The following is a 20,905-nucleotide window of genomic DNA, read 5'->3' as shown; positions in this document are numbered from 1 at the left end:
GTTTGGTATTTTCGGCACACTCTTGACACTGTGGATATTAGAATACTGAATTCCCTAACGATTTCCACGTTCAGAGTCTTTTAATTGCCGTAGTGTGGCCAGAATCACGTCGGGAACCTTCTCATATGAGTCACCTGAGTACAAATGACAGCTCCGCCAATGTACTGCCCTTTTTTACCTTGTGTTCGCTATACTGCTGCCACCTGTGTATGTGCGAATTGCCACTCCATGACTTTTATCACTTCAATGTGCACTCCATCAGGCCTATTAACGACACTAAACACGAAAACATTAATGCACCCTGGTGGCCGTTCTGCCTGTCACAGAAATTGCAACTCTAATCATTTGTATACCCGCCAGTGGTCTGTACGTGTACGAAGTTACGCTAGCATCTGACCATATCATCTGGGTGCTTCGTAGATTTTGTGAGGTAGTGTTTTTCTTTCTGCGGCAGTTACAGGATTTCTGGTAGTAGTTTTAACATTCTGTGGTGGTTTAAAAACTTGTAATTTTTCGTTGAAAGTGATCATCCGTTCTACGCTGTAACACTTTCGCTGATATTATTGTTTACCTAATTAAATACAACACACACAGTTTCAAGACTTATAGAAAAAGATAACTTCCAGCACCACAATTTCTGCCACATCATGTCACCAAGATAAAACAAGAAAGTTGTACCGTACACAGAGCAAACAAAATTCCGTTGAACAAAATAGGCAGGAAGAAGGAATTACGCATCATTAAGGGACTTATAGTAGCTAATGGTTTCCCCAACTCAATGATGCAGAAATAAATTGCAAAAAAAAGAAAGATCTTGGCTTTGTAGAAGAAATACCGTAACTAAATGTGTGACTATTCCCGTAAGAGTTTGGGCAATATGTGCGCATTCGCACATACGAAGGTCAATGGCTGGGTAGCCTTTAACTATATATATAACACCGCAGTGTGCGCGAGTAATGAGTGGATGGGCAAATGTCTATTAGGTGCATTACGTATGTAGATTGTGGACAGTTGAGAATGTGGGTCGCACGGGAAGCTTGCAAGGGATAAGTCCCTGAAGTCGCGCTATTCATTTGTGTCCTCGGTGGCTGAGATGGACAGAGCGTCTGCCATGTAAGCAGCAGATCTCGGGTTCGAGTCCCGGTCGGGACACACATTTTCAGCTGTCACCATCGAGGTATATCAACAACACCTGTCGGCATCTGAGGGTTTCAATTAATTATCATTTATTCTAGAGAAGTTGCACGGTCATCAATAGTACCTGTTCTTTCGAGAACAGTTACTATTTTCATATATTGATACTGACCGGGCCAAATATCTTACGAAATAAGGATCAAACGAAAAAAAACTACAAAGAACGAAACTCGTCTAGCTTGAAGGGGGACGCCGGCCGGAGTGGCCGAGCGGTTCTATGCGCTACAGTCTGGAACCGCGCGACCGCTACGGTCGCAGGTTCGAATTCTGCCTCGGGCATGGATGTGTGTGATGTCCTTAGGTTAGATAGGTTGAAGTAGTTCTAAGTTCTAGGGGACTGATGACCTCAGAAGTTAAGTCCCATAGTAGTCAGAGCCATTTTTTTGAAGGGGGAAACCAGATGGCGCTATGGTTGGCCCGCTAGATGGCGCTGCCATAGGTCAAACGGATATCAACTGCGTATTTTTAAATAGCAACCCCCATTTTTTATTACATGTTCGTGTAGCACGTAAAGAAATATGAATGTTTTAGTGGACCACTTTTTTCGCTTTGTGATAGATGGCGCTGTAATAGTCACAAACGTATAAGTACGTGGTATCACGTAAAAGTCCGCTACTGCGGGCGGTATTTGCTTCGTGATACATTACCCGTGTTAAAATGGGCCGTTTACCAATTGCGGAAAAGGTATATCGTGTTGATGTATGGCTATTGTGATCAAAATGCCCAACGGGCGTGTGCTATGTATGCTCCTCGGTATCCTGGACGACATCATCCAAGTGTCCGGACCGTTCGCCGGATAGTTACGTTGTTTAAGGAAACAGGAAATGTTTAGCCACATGTGAAACGTCAACCACGACCTGCAACAAATGATGATGCCCAAGTAGGTGTTTTAGCTGCTATCGCGGCTAATCCACAGATCTGTAGCAGACAAATTGCGCGAGAATCGGGAATCTCAAAAACGTCGGTGTTGAGAATGCTACATCAACATCGATGGCACCCGTACCACATTTCTATGCACCAGGAATTTTATGGCGACGACTTTGAACGTAGTGTACAGTTCTGTCACTGGGCACAAGAGAAATTACGGGAGAATGACAGATTTTTTGCACGCGTTTTATTTAGCGACGAAGCGTCATTCACCAGCAGCGGTGACGTAAACCAGCATAATATGCACTATTGGGCAACGGAAAATCCACGATGGCTGCGACAAGTGGAACATCAGCGACCTTGGTGGGTTACTGTATGGTGCGGCATTATGGGAGGAAGGATAATTGGCTCCCATTTTATCGATGACAATCTAAATGGTGCAATGTATGCTGATTTCCTCTGTAATTTTCTACCGATCTTACTACAAGATGTTTCACTGCATGACAGAATGGCGATGTACTTCCAACATGATGGATGGCCGGCACGTAGCCCGCGTGCCGTTGAAGTGGTATTGAATAGCATATTTCATGACAGGTGGATTGGTCGTCGAAGCACCATACCATGGCCCGCACGTTCACCGGATCTGACGTCCCCGGATTTCTTTCTGTGGGTAAAGTTGAAGGATATTTGCCATCGTGCTCCACCGACAACGCCTGACAACATGAGTCAGCGCATTGTCAATGCATGTGCGAACATTACGGAAGGTGAACTACTCGCTGTTGAGAGGAATGTCGTTACACGTATTGCAAAATGCATTGAGGTTGACGGACATCATTTTGAGCATTTATTGCGTTAATGTGGTATTTGCAGTTAATCACGCTGTAACAGCATGCGTTCTCAGAAGTGATAATTTCTCGAAGGTACAGTCATACTCAAAAGTAACCGAACGACCTGAATTGCATTTCGCCGGATTCGCATGCAACCCACATAACACAGCTGTCTAGCAGGTCCTCTAATCGCTCCTTGGTACAGTCGTTTGACTATTGAAAATGGTTCCAACAAGTCATCACTAGAAAACACTGCTCTGTATCGCAATAACTCAAGATGTAAAGTAATAATACGATACTACAAATATCAGGGAATACCTTATCACAGATAAGACTGTCCTTAAGGATTGTAAGCTCACATTTATTACAATAAATGACATACCTGAAATGTTACCACTCTAATTATTACGTCAGATAGGTAATGCACGTAGTAAGTTCGTCGTATTCATGATTTCCTCTTCAAAGTAACATAGCGTACTTATTACTAAACACAAAATAACATTAAAAATTTAAGTTATTCACGAGCAGCTAGTTGAGAATATGTATGAACTTCAAATGACACGACGAACCATCTCGCCCTGCATATGGATCAAACCCAGGTCATGCAGACTAAACAAAATGGCTCTGAGCACTATGGGACTCAACTTCTGAGGTCATTAGTCCCCTAGAACTTAGAACTAGTTAAACCTAACTAACCTAAGGACATCACAAACATCCATGCCCGAGGCAGGATTCGAACCTGCGACCGTAGCGGTCTTGCGGTTCCAGACTGCAGCGCCTTTAACCGCACGGCCACTTCGGCCGGCCGACTAAACAAAGATTTCGTGACTGACGGAAACTAACAGTCATTCCTGATTAGGCATACAGAGAGTGATATACCTCGATTTCAGACAGTATCAATTAGCAAATACCAACTTTAAATTATATAACGCAAACATTTTTAACGGACGCGAATTCCTACCCAGCACCTATTGTCCCTGTTAACGAACTACGAGCGATGTTAAATATTGTTTCTTAACATGTAACTTACTTGAAATGCCGTGAGGTAAACCTTTGTGTTGGACAGGGATTCGAACCCAGAACCTAATAAGATAGATATCGAAGCACAATCAACTGTGACATATCGCATTATCTTGGCAGTAGCTAGATGTTTTAACTGAAATGACGAGACGAAACATTAAATTTTTCCTTCCCAGGACTCCAACCCGGCACCTATCGCTGTTATATTCTAGAGAAAACAAACCTTAAATACGAGTTTGTTGCACCAGCAGCGACATGTGAGGATGTTTGAACTAGAAATAATATGACGAAGAGTTCAGTGCTGACTGGGAATAGAGCTCCACACATATCGTTGTTGACTACACACAAAGAGACGTCAGCTACCAAGTTTTTCTCCATCAGCAGCTCGGAATAACATCTTGAACTTACAGTGATCTCGCAAATAGTTCTGTGTCTCATTGGGAGTCAAAAACGTCAAATACCGTTAGTGTGGACAACGAATGAAAATACATTAAACATCGAAATTACTATCCACCAGCAGATAGGTGTTCTCATGGTAGATCTTGATAATACATAATGAAATCTTTAGTGCCGGGCCAGGATTCAAACCCATTCACGCGCAATATGTGGAGATGTTGAGGAATCTGCAATTTTGAACAAACAACAAATTGTAGCCGAGCTGTATTGTCACGAAGGGAACAAATTCCGCGTTAAGGGCGGTCTGAGTTGCATTCCCAGTTCAGAACCAATTTTATCGACACACAGAAGCTCAGATAAAAGATGGAATAAGTGTCCTGTGATCCTACATAGCGTTTGTTTCGTTACTAGAAATAAATAACTAGTATAAGAAAGGTTACTGGTGATAGAATTTCTATATGTCGCCACTCCAGACTTTATTGTGGCTCAACCTAACGTCTACTTGGTAGAGAAGGAATATCATTTCTAAAGTGAATTTCAGACCACAATGCCATTATATCTTCTTCACTTGGTGTAGCCAGAAGAGAATGGAATCTGTCTCTCCCTATCTAAAATAACTGACCGAAGTTGGAATCGAACCCAGACCATAGATACATGAACCTATCATCAGCCCAACAGACCACCAAATCCTCTCCTCACTGGCTCATTTTTCTATCATAACGCCGATGTGCCACACTGGCTGAGCATTCTGACACACAGGCTCCCTGTATCAATTTGCAGCATGTTCAGTAAATTCATTTACTTGGTTGACCGAATCACCATGAACTAGATGCCTCGGCTACCCAGTGCATACATTCAACTTTATTTTGTTATCACTGAAATAAAATCAGGTAACTGCCATCTACACAGAGCTGCCAATAGTGTAGGATGCAGAAATTTAAATAGGAAGTGTTCTTTCCACTTAAGCTACTGAGCGCTATCTGTTTGTTGGAAACGTCGTGCAGTGCAAAAGAAAAGGTATAACTGTTTTTCTCTCATAAGTATTGACGTGGCCATATGCATTATCCCACAGTGCTGTGGAATGCAGAAGTTCTGGAGGAATTGTTCCTGACTACTGGAGGTGTCATTGCTACGTGTCAGCTAGTAGCGTAATGCTATGTATTGTGCGCGGTAGAAAAGATGTCTCGAGTTCGAGTACATTCACTGCTATATTTTTTTAAAACGCATTTCTGCTGTCTGCTAAAGTTATCAATCTAATGGAACTTGTAACATAATTCTCTTCACTTCTCAACCCAAAGTAGTCGCATGTGGGAAAAGGGATAACTTCTGCGACATTTTATTCTTTTCAGGTTTAATAGACAACCAGGCAGCAGACGCATCTCGAAACTTTTGTATTACGTATGGGGAGAGTGCATCGTGCCAAAATACGTCGGAAAAGTATTTTCTACATTACCTGTCGTCTATTAGTGGCATTTTATTCTTCTTCAAACCTTGTTTGACAGCTTTAACTCAGAATAAGTTTTCTAAATGCATGTAATCAATAAACCGCATGTGCATTTTCAGTCTGTTACAGATAACACCAGAGAATTCGCATATATCGTTGATTATTAATTTCTCTCTCATGTTTACTATTGTTTTAACAACACTAAAGGAAGCTGTGGTGTCACCGCCAGACACCACACTTGATAGGTGGTAGCCTTTAAATCGGCCGCGGTCCGTTAGTATACGTCGGACCCGCGTGTCGCCACTGTCAGTGATTGCAGACCGAGCGCCGCCACACGGCAGGTCTAGAGACACTTCCTAGCACTCGCCCCAGTTGTACAGCAGACTTTGCTAGCGATGGTTCACTGACAAATTACGCTCTCATTTGCCGAGACGATAGTTAGCATAGCCTTCAGCTACGTCATTTGCTACGACCTAGCAAGGCGCCATTATCATTTGCTATTTATCTTGTGATGCATGTACCGTCAGACCGATGTTCACCAATTATGGATTAAAGTTAAGTATTCCACAGCTACGTCCTGTTTTTGCTAGTTCATTTCCGTGTCCTGTTCCAGACCTCACGCCAGCCTGCGTGAGCTTAAACGCGTGCCTTTCGGCTTCACCTCGTAGTGGCTTGGCTGTCTTTCCAAGTCACAACAGAAGCCTTACGAAAATTGTGAGCTGTATTATAAGAAATGTAATAAAACTACCCACAATAACCTTACGAAGTCTGTTTTTATAAAACTGAGTATCTGTACACGAGCGTGCCTCTATCGACACGAATTGGTAAAATACTACTCACTTAGAATTTGATTGGGTCTGTGTTTAATTGGTATGCTGTGTCATACTCAAGAGGTATGCAAATGTGGCATTTCATAAATAAAGTTCTGTATTCCTAGAAACCCAAAATTTGCTTGTCAGCAGCGGAAAGAGGCGTTACCTGTTGTGCAGCATTATAAGATTTTCACCATTGCACTATGAGCCGAAAGTATTTTCTTGCGATTTCCTTATCGATGTTTGATCTGACTGTTTGTAGCTCTTTCACAGAAGGGATAAAAACGCTATACTCAGTGAGACTGGAACTGCGAACCACAACAGACGCTTTTTCACAGGTCAGGACGTTACCACAGAGCTGGCGGAGAAGTATGTGGCTTAGCTTCCTCTTACGAGACCATTAGTGGCTAGAACTCGTAAACCGCTATTTGAAGGACGAGATTAGTTGCGATTTCCACGTGCAACGACTTTCCTGGGCTGAAAACCGTAAATCTACAATCTTTTGTCACACCTCAAGCGATAATAAGTCAGCTCATTCAATGGAAATGACAGGTAAAATCAAGTGAACTTTGAGGCTTAATTCCGTGCACACCAGGAAGTAACTCGTCGATCACAGAGTTGCCAAACATCCATTGCCTTGTTGCCAAATCTCAGTTACAATACCAGCAGGAAGAAGATGAACCGATGTGATCTTATGGCGGGCTGGGAAGTGACCATAGCTGGTGTCTCCAAGTCGCGGCTGCTACGGCCTGGAATACGTAATGCTAATAATACTCAGAACTGACTGCAAACTAAGTATCATAAATCAGTAACTGTCATAGTTGTTTTTATATTTCTTTCGTAAGTGTACTCAAAACTAAGAAACTCATTCACAGACGTTTTCGGGCCTCGCCGATGGTCGAGCACAACAAACTAACAATAAAAAAAAGAATGTGTGTGTGTGTGTGTGTGCGTGCGTGTGTGTGTGACAGAGAGAGAGAGTGAGTGTGTGTGTGTGTGTGTGTGTGTGTGTGTGTGAGAGAGAGAGAGAGAGAGAGAGAGAGAGAGAGAGAAATCAAAAAGAATGAGAGAGAGAGAGTAAAAAATTGTAAAGAAATTGAATCATGGTATGTAAAGAAATCATTCATTAAAATAACATGTTCCACATCATTACGAAATATCGTATTCATGATCTATGAAACAAGAATTAATCTAATGTAATCTAATCTAATCATATCATATTGATGACTAGCCATGAAGAGTCATGAATTACCGAAGTTTTTGCCAATACCAGTAACCAAATCTAAACTTGAAAATAAAAGACGACAATTTTTGTAATAAACCGGGACTTCTGTCAACGGCCATCCTGATTTAGGTTTTCCGTGATTTCCCTAAATCACTCCAGGCAAATGCCGGGATGGTTCCTCTGAAAGGGCACGGCCGACTTCCTTCCCCATCCTTCCCTAATCAGATGAGACCGATGACCTCGCTGTCTGGTCTCCTTCCCCAAAAACAACCCAACAACAACAACAACTTCTGTCAAGACCCTTTCGTCCCTGTTAATTAACCACGAAAGATGTCTGATATACCTCTATTCTAAAGTAACAAAGTGTGCATGCATTTAAAGATGAAGTGCATGATGTGAAGTTCTGTGACAGAGATACGAACCCAACACGGTTGTTTCCCTGTCTACGGAATCCTTTTCATGTTAATATCAAACATCAGCAATTACTCGTAGATTACATTAAAACTAAAGTAATTGATGAAGACGTTGCTTGATAACAAAAACACGCTGTCTTTCTTCATTTACTTCCTCCTAGTCATGGCTATCGAGTACTGCCAAACCAAAAGGCAACAGATCTTACTGCCTTCCGATATACGTCGCTGTCAGTTCTTCCATATGATTTGGTCGACATGACCTGTTTCAAGTTGTGTATGACAGACAATGTTTTAGAAAATCAATTGTTTTCCATTGCAATAAACAGAAAGATTTTCATTCTAAGCTATCCAAGTAAAAAGTTTTCGCAATATTAGTTCAAAATTAATAATCGCTTCTATAACGTAGGAAAGTATTTCACAGTTGCAAAACTCGCATCCTACTCATTGACCTTACACTTAGTCGCTGACCATAAATTCTAGCTCAGAGTTACACCAGATTAGGTAACCTAATGTAGCGAAGACTGTTTGCCAGTGCTCTTTCTCACCGGAAAATACGCAATTCACTCATTGGGCTCCATAAGTACACTGTAACAGTAATTTCTGTGTGTATGCAATGTATACGGATTAGAATTTAGTGGTGCTCTCTCTTCCACTTCTGTATACAATATGCCTGACCTAAACGGGTCCTTTATCATTACAGGCCCTGGGCAGTGCAACATCATACTGACAACAGTAATGTGCTTATACTGACAACCTGATTTTGTAATCATTTAAATAAAACAACATGACCTTCCAGTGGGAGACATTTCGTCCCTCTTTTCCTTCTGTGAAATTTGTCAGTAAGCTTTTTGCTGCCCAGCCTGCGAAATGCGGCAGAGTACGGCCGGTGAACGATTCACAAACCACGATTTAGTGCCGTTAAGGCGATTTCTTTAAACATCGTCGCAGCTGAAGGAATTTAGTTTCGTCTTAAATCGTCTCAAGCAGCAATGTTCACAGACATCTTAAATAGGAAAAAGCTCATTATCCAGGTACGAAGGTTGTAAAACAAACTTCCTACAGTTTGTGTCAAGTTGATCTTATCGTCAGATAGCACTGCGTAAGTATTTTGTCTATGAGGTATTATAAGTAGTGTTCCTGTAGCTGTGGCAATCATTGGTTGAAAACGAATTTAACACCAATGAGTACAGTGCAGCTAAATATTCAAAATGATTATCAGCCTAAGTCTGAGTTCATCCGCAAACTGAGGCGAATTTATAATATTGAAGCTAGACTGTGTATCCTTGTCTTCCTTGAGTGGGCATTGGAAGGCGTTTTACACACACGTATACAATACTAAGAATACTTCGAATGCTATAGTTAACGTTGCTCTCATAAACTACTTTTGTTTTTTAATTCTTCTGGGTCTTCAGCGTGCAATATATGTTGTAGATACAGTCTTAGAGCAAAAAATTGACCGCCGAGTCATTCACGTAAGGTGGGCAATACGGTCGTGCTCCTCTCAAAATCCTATGTACGGCAATATGCTCGATCTGGCAACACTGTAGACTGCGGCACTTCCCAGAGGAAGTCTTGACTTCAGTCTTAGTACTTTATTCTTGTCTACGACCGTAGTCTTGAGGTAAAACGCGAGACTAGCTAATACGACGTCTGGTAACTAAAAGCACTGGTCGACAAAGTTTTTATCACCCCTTTCCTCTCGGTGCTGAAGCTATGAGTGTAATTCAAGCTAATCTACAATAGATTTTGCTTTCTGTCACACTGGTAATAACAGTTTGGTCCAACAATGTTTTAGCGAAAGATTTCTTTGCCGACCATCTGCCTCTGAACACCGCATGGGTCTGAGTTCTCTGGGACCCGTTTACTACCTACCAGCGGGGGCTGAGGCACTGAATTGCCTCGCCATCCTGCCAACAACGTCTCCTCCACTCCGTACTCTCGACCATGTAAAATGCTGTAATAATGTTGAGTGATGACCCATAAAATCAGTCTACGATTTGTGTTTCACTCTTGATAGCAAAGGAGGCACAAAACCGTTTTTATTTGATGATTATTTTGTTACACTAGAATGCAATACATCAATGTGGCACAAAATTAATTTCATTGTTTCTGATCCAGTGCACTACAATTAAAGCATCACATTCTGTTCTTTTTCCTTTCACGGGAGGTACCTCAAACAATTTATTATTGTCATGGATTCATATGTGTTAGTCAAGGCACAGAGAGTAAATGCAATGTAATGTGTTTGATTACTTTCTTTGATTCTCTATGGTAAATGGATGCAAAAGATTGTGTCAATACCTATCAGAACCTGCTCTACAGCTACTCAGGCAAATTGCTTGTTTTGAGGTCTATACCTTAATTAATGGAGAAGTGAACGCTGTTCACAAGTGATATTTAAAATATTCAATTGGTTTTAAGGCGACAAAATTGCCCATATTTGAAGCTACCCAGAGAAAAAGTAAGTTGATAGAGCCACTGTTAGCAAATGTCTGCAGGGAGTTCCTAATTGCTACTGTGGAAATTTAGCATAGAGGCCCTATAGTAATCAAGAGGTTCATTTCCTTCACACTTATCACCCTGGCATGTGAGTCTTAAGTGAAGAACAATATTGAAATTCTTATCGCTGATGGTCGATTCGAATTTCTTCAGAGACGCTGGTATTGCGAAGCAGTTTGGCAGTCAGAAAGCCAAGATCTATGACCATTAACACAACTTACTGAGTCGAGCTACCAAGAGGATTTGATGTGTAAAGGTTTTCTTCCGATTTCGATGCAGTATTTTTTCTGGAAATTCGCAGCTCCATAAAATATATCAGAAAAAAAAGCTCGCATACGCTGGCCCCTACCACGGTTAGAACTGACGACTGATTGAGCCGTTTTGACCAGAGACACGGGCGGTACCACCGGGCTACGGACACACTGCTGCCTGTACGCCACTCTCATCATGGTATTTGTCGCTTAGCCTCATAACGCATCGTGAAAGATAATAAAAGTTGTCACTTATGTGAAGAATAGCATTTCTTTAGGCAAAAAATTGAATTTTCCGTCTCAGTGTCTTACTTTACATGAGGATTATGTAGCACGAGTCATTCAAATGGAATGTGAGTATCAAGTGAATTTAGCGAGTCAATTACAGTACCATACGCGGAAGTGATTGCACTGTCACAGTGTTGCCTAATGTTTGTGACGATGTTGCCAATTCTCAGTTGTGCTAGGAACAGCTCTGTAGCGGTATGCGAGGAGAATCCCGTGCTCGTGACATAGGAGGATATGGAGAGAAGGCGCGGGGTTTGGTTAATATGGAGCGTTTTCTCCTACCAGTTGTGTCAAACATTCAGGTGTATAATCTTCCATCACGATTACAGTTTCCTAAAGAATATATACGAATAAAACACTGAACTTGTTACTTTGTGACAAAAGATTATTTCAGTACAATAAAAAGTCTTTGGAAATCACTTATGCCCACCTGTCACAAAAGTAAGATAACAAACACTTTGCACCTCGAAATCTATTGCACCTATGTGCAGTCTTGTGATGTTTACATAAATCGTCTTAGCGGCACTAAATTGTGGTTTGTGAATCGTTTACCGGCCGTACTCTGCCGCATTTCACTGGTTGGAAGGCACAAGGCTTACTGACAAATTTCACAGAAGGAAACGAGGGACGAAATGTCTCCCACTGGAAGGTCATGTTGTTTTATTTAAATGATTACAAAATCAGGTAAAACGAACAGTCAGGTTGTCAGTATAAGCACATTACTGTTGTCAGTATGATGTTGCACTGCCCAGGGCCTGTAATGATAAAGGACCCGTTTAGGTCAGGCATATTGTATACAGAAGTGGAAGAGAGAGCACCACTAAATTCTAATCCGTATACATTGCATACACACAGAAATTACTGTAACAGTGTACTTATGGAGCCCAATGAGTGAATTGCGTATTTTCCGGTGAGAAAGAGCACTGGCAAACAGTCTTCGCTACATTAGGTTACCTAATCTGGTGTAACTCTGAGCTAGAATTTATGGTCAGCGACTAAGTGTAAGGTCAATGAGTAGGATGCGAGTTTTGCAACTGTGAAATACTTTCCTACGTTATAGAAGCGGTTATTAATTTTGAACTAATATTGCGAAAACTTTTTACTTGGATAGCTTAGAATGAAAATCTTTCTGTTTGTTGCAAAGGAAAACAATTGATTTTCTAAAACATTGTCTGTCGTACACAACTTGAAACAGGTCATGTCGACCAAATCATATGGAAGAACTGACAGCGACGTATATCGGAAGGCAGTAAGATCTGTTGCCTTTTGGTTTGGCAGTACTCGATAGCCATGTCTAGGAGCAAGTAAATGAAGAAAGACAGCGTGTTTTTGTTATCAAACAACGTCTTCATCAATTACTTTAGTTTTAATGTAATCTACGAGTAATTGCTGATGTTTGATATTAACATGAAGAGGATTCCGTAGACAGGGAAACAACCGTGTTGGGTTCGTATCTCTGTCACAGAACTTCACATCATGCACTTCATCTTTAAATGCATGCACACTTTGTTACTTTAGAATAGAGGTATATCAGACATCTTTCGTGGTTAATTAACAGGGAAGAAAGGGTCTTGACAGAAGTCCCGGTTTATTACAAAAATTGTCGTCTTTTATTTTCAAGTTTAGATTTGGTTACTGGTATTGGCAAAAACTTCGGTAATTCATGACTCTTCATGGCTAGTCATCAATATGATATGATTAGATTAGATTACATTAGATTAATTCTTGTTTCATAGATCATGAATACGATATTTCGTATATATTGCAACCGAAATAAAATGTTCAAAAGTACCTACGTTATGTATTTTAATTTAAAAAACCTACCTGTTACCAACTGTTCGTCTAAAATTGTGAGCCATATGTTTGTGACTATTACAGCGCCATTATCACAAAGCAAAAAAAGTGATCCAACTAAAACATTCGTATTTATTTACGTATTTCACGAATATGTAATAAAAATGGGCGTTCCTATTTAAAAAAAAAGGAAACGCAGTTGATATCCGTTTGACCTATGACAGCGCCATCTAGCGGGACAACCATAGCGCCATCTGGTTGCCCCTTTCAAGCTAGACAAGATTTTTCGTGAGATATTTGGCCCGGTCACGATGAATGAACCACCCTGTATACAATGGATTTAAAGGGGAGACGGAAATTTTTGTACACCACAAAATAGGGGAAACGTTCTTATTGACAAACTAAATAGTGAGCAGTTAATTTTTTCAAACGTTCCTCCAGTATATAATAATTGTAGCAGATTCCGCCGGCCGGGGTGGCCGAGCGGTTCTAGGCGCTACAGTCTGGAACCGCGCGACCGCTAAGGTCGCAGGTTCGAATCCTGCCTCGGGCATGGATGTGTGTGATGTCCTTAGGTTGGTTAGGTTTCAGTAGTTCTAAGTTCTAGGGGACTGATGACCTCAGAAATGAAGTCCCATAGTGCTCAGATCCATTTTTTTTTTTTTTTTTGTAGCAGATTCCATAAATATGTCCACTTCCTTATAGCCCTTACTTAATATTTACAGCAAAATAGAATATAAAGTGTAATGGATAATATTAAAGTCAGTAACAGTAAGTAACGGTAAAACATATTTATAAGTGATACCTTTACATAAATAATGGAATTCGCAGAAAATGTAACACCTCGGTCTACATTCAAACTCTTCATGACATTTTCAGCCAAATACCGCAGGTGCAACGAAGACCTTCCTGCGGCATTTTCGCTGGGACGTGTTTTATCATCCACCATACAGTCCGGACTTGGGTCCCTCTGATTCTCATTTCTTCACTCACATGAACCGACGCGCGGAGTGGCCGCGCGGTTTAGGGCGCCATGTCACGGATTGCGCGGACCCTCCCGCCGGAGGTTCGAGTCCTTTCTCGGGCATGGGTGTGAGTGTTGTTCTTAGCATAAGTTAATTTAAGTAGTGCGTAAGCCAGAGACCGATGACCTCAGCAGTTTAATCCCTTAGGAATTCACACACATTTGAAGATTTTCACATGAACCGTTGGCAATGTGGACAACATTTTTGCACAGACAACGAGTTGCAGACCAGCCTAGGGAACAGGCAGCTGACTTCTGCGACGAGAGTATTGGAAAGTCAATACCATGCTGTCACCAAAATCTAAGTCAGACTACAATGTGCGGTATCACGTATCGATATCACCCACGGGCATCATAAAGTTGACAACGGAATTGCAAATTTCTGGCAGATGCCGCTAGCGGTTGTACAGGATCTGGAGGACCCAACGGTGTGCACCCGCTGAACCACGCCTTCAGCGGTTCCATACCATGAGCGCCGCCTGCCGCCGCAGTGTAGGGTGGCCGGTGACAACCACATGCACACTCGCACTTGGAGCCTCTTCACTACTTTATACTACGCAGACGCCGCCTGGTCGCGGCTCTGACACCACCAATAGTGCTTTAATATAGAGAGCCGCATCCTTGTTGACATTGAGACGTGGACTCTGTTTCTTATTGAGTTTTTTGTAATGAGTTTTCGCACGCTAAGAGAAATACAAGTTAATTAAATCTTCTGTTTACTGTGTTAAATTGTTCGCTAAGCATTTCTGCTTCTGCCCAGCTTTCCTACAACAACAGTTGCCGCAATACTCTGTAGCCCACCTCCGCTTAGCGTTGTGTACAAAGTCTTACACACCACTTGGTAGGGACATAGTTGGAAGATGTAGCTAAATGTTGCAAATAAAACACAGTTTTGATTTTCTTCTATGGTATCTATTTGATAACTGATCAGAGGTTCAAACAAAATAGCTCTTGTAGTAATGAGAGAGCAACGACGACACTTGCCATGTCATTTTGTGGAAACTCTTCAAAATTCAAAGGCATCAACCTGTTGGTGGTGCATAAGCACTTTTGTTACTACTTGTTCGTCACTTCTGTTACTTCTTTATTACATTACTAGCGTAGTGCTCTCTGCTTTGCTCGTGTAGACTGTATGGTCTGCAAAGATTTTCCTTAGCCGAATATTTATGTAATTCACAAATTGCGGACTTTCTAAACTTTTCATGCTAAATAAGGACATAGAAACATGGTCTTTGCCTAAAGCCGAATGTCGAGTTTCGAACGATCCCTTCTTACGATGCTTGCAGTATAAGATACATAGCCTTTCCAAATTTCAACTTTCTACCCTTAGCAGTTTGGGCTTTGCGACGATGAGTCAGTGATTCAGTCTGGTCCTATTCCACTCCCTTAGGGGTTGAATAAAAGAGAGAGAGAGAGAAAGAGAGAGAAGCGAAATATTAGTTGTCATAGACTTAGATCTAACAATGCTTTCACAATGAAATAATTTCATAAAAAATGTAATACCGCTCTACCTCACCCCCTCAGGATTTGAGTATTCGAAACAGCGTATTTTTATTTCTAACAGAAAATCCAAATACAAATTTTCATAGATTTACCTTCAAAAATGTTTGATTAATGAAAAAATTCCATAAAAAATTTCATCTCCTGTCTCACCCCCATAGGGGTTGAATTTCCAAAAACTGTGAAACACGTATTTTTTTATTTCTAAGTGAAAAGTCAAATACTAATTTTCATAGATCTTGCTTTGAAAATGCTTTAATAGTTCTTTAATAATGATCTATTTTCAAAACGCTTTCACCCACTATTTTACCCCATAGGGAAATTTCAAAAAATGTCGATCTTGTATTTATTTATTTCTGATCTAGAGCCTAAATACCGATTCTCGTAGGTGTAGCTTCGAAATTGCTTTAATAGCGACATGTTTTCAGAAAACTTTTCATGCCCTATTTCAGCTCCTTAGGGGTGGAATTTCGAAAAATATATTCTTAATCAACATCTACAGTATAAGATCAAGACTCTCTCCAAATTTCAAATTTATATTCTTATTGGTTTGGGCTGGGCGATGACGAGTCAGTGGGTGAGTAAGCCAGTCGGGACACTGCTTTTTATATGTAGAGCTTACAATGTGTGTTTACATGTCGTAAAGTTATTAGGCACGCTTAGATGGCATCTCAGCGATGCGTTTGTTTTCAGCAAATCAGCCAGAGATTTACTGTCAGAGAGAAATGACGCGCGTAGCCATCTCGAATGAAGACTGGCATTGAGCGTTGTCAAACAGAAATGACGTTTACATCTCTTGTCTTCAGCAGTTTTTAACTATTCTTTCTTTCTTCTCCTGTACTTTCTACAAAAAATTGATTATGTGGAATATGAAACATTTTTTCTTGACATTATATATATGGTGTCCGTTTTTTTCGGACTTGTCCAAAAGATCAGACGCCACTTTGATGTTGCAGCCACTATGAATCAAAACACAAAGGAATTAATGGCATCAGCTGCCAGTGGACATTGATTAAAATCAATGAGATAAGTTGGAAATTTTTGTCAGACCAGGTTTGAAACCAGGTTCTTCTGCTTACTAGGTAGCTGCACTGACCATGCTCCGGACACAGTGGTCATTGCAACCGCACGGACTATCCTAGCACGCCTCCCGGCAGATCCAAACTGTCAACTTACCCACACACTACTTACGTGGTGCCGTTTGCACATTACCCTCATTACGCACAGCATCTCGCTGATCCCTCTGGGAGTTCGTGCATGGTGTGCAACCTCACTGAAGTGATCAACTGGTCGTCGCCACCTTAATTATATGTGTGGTGTCTATTCTTTCAAGAAGAAGGACTATCAATTGATAGCTTCACTGTGGATGCACACGAAGCTCGAACTCTTACGAGAATTGGTGGAATGCCGCGAGTAATGAGGATAATGGGCAAGGGGCAGTACATTAGTAGTTTGTTGATAAGCTGAGAATTTGGGTCTGACAGGAGGCGTCGGGGGTTGTCCGTGTAGCTGCGATGACCACTGTATCCGGATGGTGCAGTGGTCAGCGCATCTACCTAATAAGCAGGAGACCTTCCTTCTGGTCCAGCACAAATTTTCAACCTTCCTCATTGATTTAAATCAATGGACATTGACAGCTAACGTCATTAATGCCGATTTTTGCTTAAGATGGGCCGTTAAGAGATTGGAGGAAAGTTAAATAATGATTCACTTCACAGCTGACAAGTAGGAAACAGAAGGCTGACCTCCAGTGACAACAAACAGGGAGGAGATTTGAATCTGACTGGTGCCGTGTAAAGTGGAAGGTGCCACAGCATTGAGTTATTATAATTTTTATTGTTTTTCATAGATGTATGGGACACCTTGACTTCAACGTGATTTGAGACTTTCTCGGCGTATTCCATTCGTGAAATCTTCTCGGGTGATCAGCCGAGTAAAGGCGTCGTCTTCTCGCAACGTTTCGAAGGGTTTCGTACCCATCATCTTCAAGCGAAGATGATGGGTACGAAACCCTTCGAAACGTTGCGAGAAGACGACGCCTTTACTCGGCTGATCACCCGAGAAGATTTCACGGACCTTGACTTCAGTAAAACTCTATCACACAGTTACTAAATTCTTGCACTTTTGACGAGAGAGTCATCTGATGTTTGAACAATTGACAGAGGTGATTTGGACGACGGCGTGCCTGTGTGCTCAGGCCTGTGGAAGACGCGCTACACGATGGCGCTGCTGTGCCTGCTGGGGCTGACCTCCAGCTTGACAACGCGCGTCAACCTGTCGGTGGCCATCGTGGACATGGTCAACGAGACGGCCGTGCGGGAGCGGGACTCCAACGGCAGCGCCCTCCTCTTCTTCGACCCTGACGCCTGTCCGGGGGAGCTGGCGGTCAGGGGTCCGGGTGGTCGCAAAGTGAGTGAGTCTCTCCTACAGCGAAAACTGTGTCTTGTTTTACCCTCAGAGGCTGCGAATGTAAGTAGCCTTATGAAATGACTTTATAAGTTTTCCTAATACTGGTTGTAGGAGCCTTGGTACTGGCACACAAGTATTTAACAAGTTACCGTCTTCTACTACCTTACTTGCTTTATTTGATAAGATCTCGGCAACTTCATTATTATCCCTTACTTAATCAATTAATTCAGTCACCGAGCGAGGTGGCGCAGTGGTTAGACACTGGTCTCGCATTCGGGAGGACGACGGTTCAATCCCTCCTCCGGCCATCCTGATTTAGGTTTTCCGTGATTTCCCTAAATTGCTCCAGGCCAATGCTGGGATGGTTCCTTTCAAAGGGCGCGGCCGACTTCCTTCCCCATCGTTCCCTAATCCGATGAGACCGATGACCTCGCTGTCTGGTCTCCTTCCCCAAACAACCCAACCCAATAAATTCAGTCATCATGTTCTGTCGATCCTATCTGGAAGAACCTTCAGGGATGTGGAACGAGTCGACGTATACTCCATCAGTCCAATAAGTTTCGAGACTGGATTAATAATTAAAAAAAACCAGAGAAAAGATAAGATGGTAGCTTTAACGCTTGAGGTGCTCTACGAGGCCTGTTCGGAAAGTATGGTCGATCGGTCGCGAAATGAAAATCTCAGTGAAAGTCAAAAATGTTTAATTGCAACAATTTACTACGTGTTCCAGCTACTTCTCGATATAGTCGCCGTTCCGACTTAGACATTTGTCGTAGCGTTGTACCAACTTTCCAGTTCTCTCGTCATAGAAGGCAGCCGGCTGTGCTTTCCGCCACTTCTCACTCGGGTCTGCAGTTCGTTGTCTCTGCCAAAACGTTGTCTTCATATCCGGCGGTTCATTTGAGGAGAGATGAACGCCAAAGGGAGCCAAGTCTGGGCTGTATGGTGGTTTATAAACACTTCCCATCGAAAACGCTGTAGGGGCGTCTCATTGCCACTGCAGCGTGCACTCAAGAATTGTTGTTGTTGTTGTTTTTTTTCGAGAGGAGACCAAACAGCGAGGTCATCGGTCTCATCAGATTAGGGAATGATGGGGAAGGAAGTCGGCCGTGCTCTTTGAAAGGAACCATCCAGGCATTTGCCTGAAGAGATTTAGGGAAATCACGGAAAACCTAAATCAGGATGGCCGGACGCGGGATTGAACCGTCGTCCTCCCGAATGCGAGTCCAATGGCAGAATTGTCATGAAGAAAGAAAGAAATAATGGTTACGTTATGTGGGCTGCATGAAATCAGGCGAAATCTCACGGCAGGCACCCACACCTGACGGGAGACACTGTTGTCCTAAGCATCTTTAAGTGCTCACTGTGCGCTCAGAACTGAAAAGAGCGACGTGACGCGATCGGTAGGTATACTAGACACACTGCATAACACATTTGTGCATCGTCAGATTTCCAATGTATTTTCCATTTCGCGACTTATAGGACCTCCGAATAACCCTCGTACTAGTTTCTCTCCACTTGAGAACAACGCACAGAACGTTCATGCTGCTAGAAATCATTCTGTTGGATGTTGCTGAACTTGGGCATCACGTTGGCTTGAATGTTTGTTGTATCATCAAAGTGTTGACCCTTCACCTGGATTTCTGTACTTTGTCGTTTTATTGCAGCACATTGCTGACAAAAAAGGCTCATCACCAGCGATGCTTTTTTTCTAGAGAAGAACTGTTCGCGTTTTGCATTTCGAACATGTCACGGCAGGTGACAATATTTTTGCTCGGAAACTAGGTGTCTGGGAAAAAGTTAGCACACACTTTTTTCTTCCTCAAAAGATTCTGAAAACTGTCTTGAACACTTGATGCTCCATTGCTTTTTGCAATACAATTACACTGATCACACTACGCTGGCCCGCTGATGCTGAGTAAATGTTTAAGGAGACTCAACAGCTAAAGTCGTCAATTTCCTTTACACCTCCCAGGACAGAAGCAGTGTGTCCAATCTTCTGTGCACAACTGTGAGAAAGTGCTTTCAATATTTATGTAGCGTGTATCTGAGGCAGAACATACGAAATGCCGCAGTATTCAACTAGTGGAATGTGGGAAGGCGCCGAAAAGCTACGCGCAGGCTAACTGGGAAACCGACCCCTCGTCAACCCGCCGGGTAGATTCGATCCGTGGCCGGCATATTTCGTTGTGCCGAAACTGGTCGCGTCAACACGTGCGGCTACCCGGATGCATATGGGGTGGAATGTCCACTACTTATACTGTCTGTTGACAACTGTTCCAATGCACAAGATCGCACACTTTTACTTGACCCCAGAGCGGAAGATGCCGGCAAAGGCAACTTGCGATCTCCTCATAGCACATTGGCTGCTGAGGCAATCCCCACCTCCTTCCCTCAGAGGAGCCAGCATGCTGCTTATAAAAGGAATGAATGTGCAACAGGTTAGTGTGTTGCAGAAGTGACACATACGTTGCCCGGTTCAAAAAATGGTTCAAATGGCTCTGAGCACTATGGGACTCAACTTCTGAGGTCATCAGTGCCCTAGAACTTAGAACTATTTAAACCTAAATAACCTAGGGACATCACACACATCCATGCCCGAGGCAGGATTCGAACCTGCGACCGTAGCGGTCCTGCGGTTCCAGACTGTAGCGCCTAGAACCGTACGGCCACTCCCGCCGTTGCCCGGTTGGCAGAGACCGTAAACAGTCCGGAATGGCACGAAGTAGGCAGACTTCTACCGGTCACAGACGTGCCAAGTAAAACTACGTTGTTTACAATTGTTATTCCAAGCTGCCACTGTAGATATTGCGCTGACGTCGCTCATACGCAGGGAAGAAAATCAGTCTCGGAACTTCTTGGATGGAGAATGTGCACTAATTAAATCTCCAGAAAGCATTGAGAATCTGCTTAATAATATTTGTTTTTATGCCAGGCAAATA

General features: G+C 42.4%; 1 protein-coding gene across 1 annotated transcript in view; it reads left to right on the top strand.

Moving 5' to 3' along the window:
* LOC126252750 (sialin-like) overlaps positions 1–20,905 on the top strand; it is an 82,011-nt gene that overhangs the window by 7,809 nt on the left and 53,297 nt on the right. The window contains exon 2 of the mRNA XM_049953656.1: positions 17,752–17,963. Coding sequence (XP_049809613.1) covers positions 17,752–17,963 — 212 coding nt within the window. The remainder of the gene's footprint in view (positions 1–17,751; positions 17,964–20,905) is intronic.

Source organism: Schistocerca nitens, chromosome 4, assembly GCF_023898315.1.
Source record: "Schistocerca nitens isolate TAMUIC-IGC-003100 chromosome 4, iqSchNite1.1, whole genome shotgun sequence".
Lineage (NCBI taxonomy): Eukaryota > Metazoa > Arthropoda > Insecta > Orthoptera > Acrididae > Schistocerca > Schistocerca nitens.
This window is presented reverse-complemented; position numbering and strand designations above follow the sequence as displayed.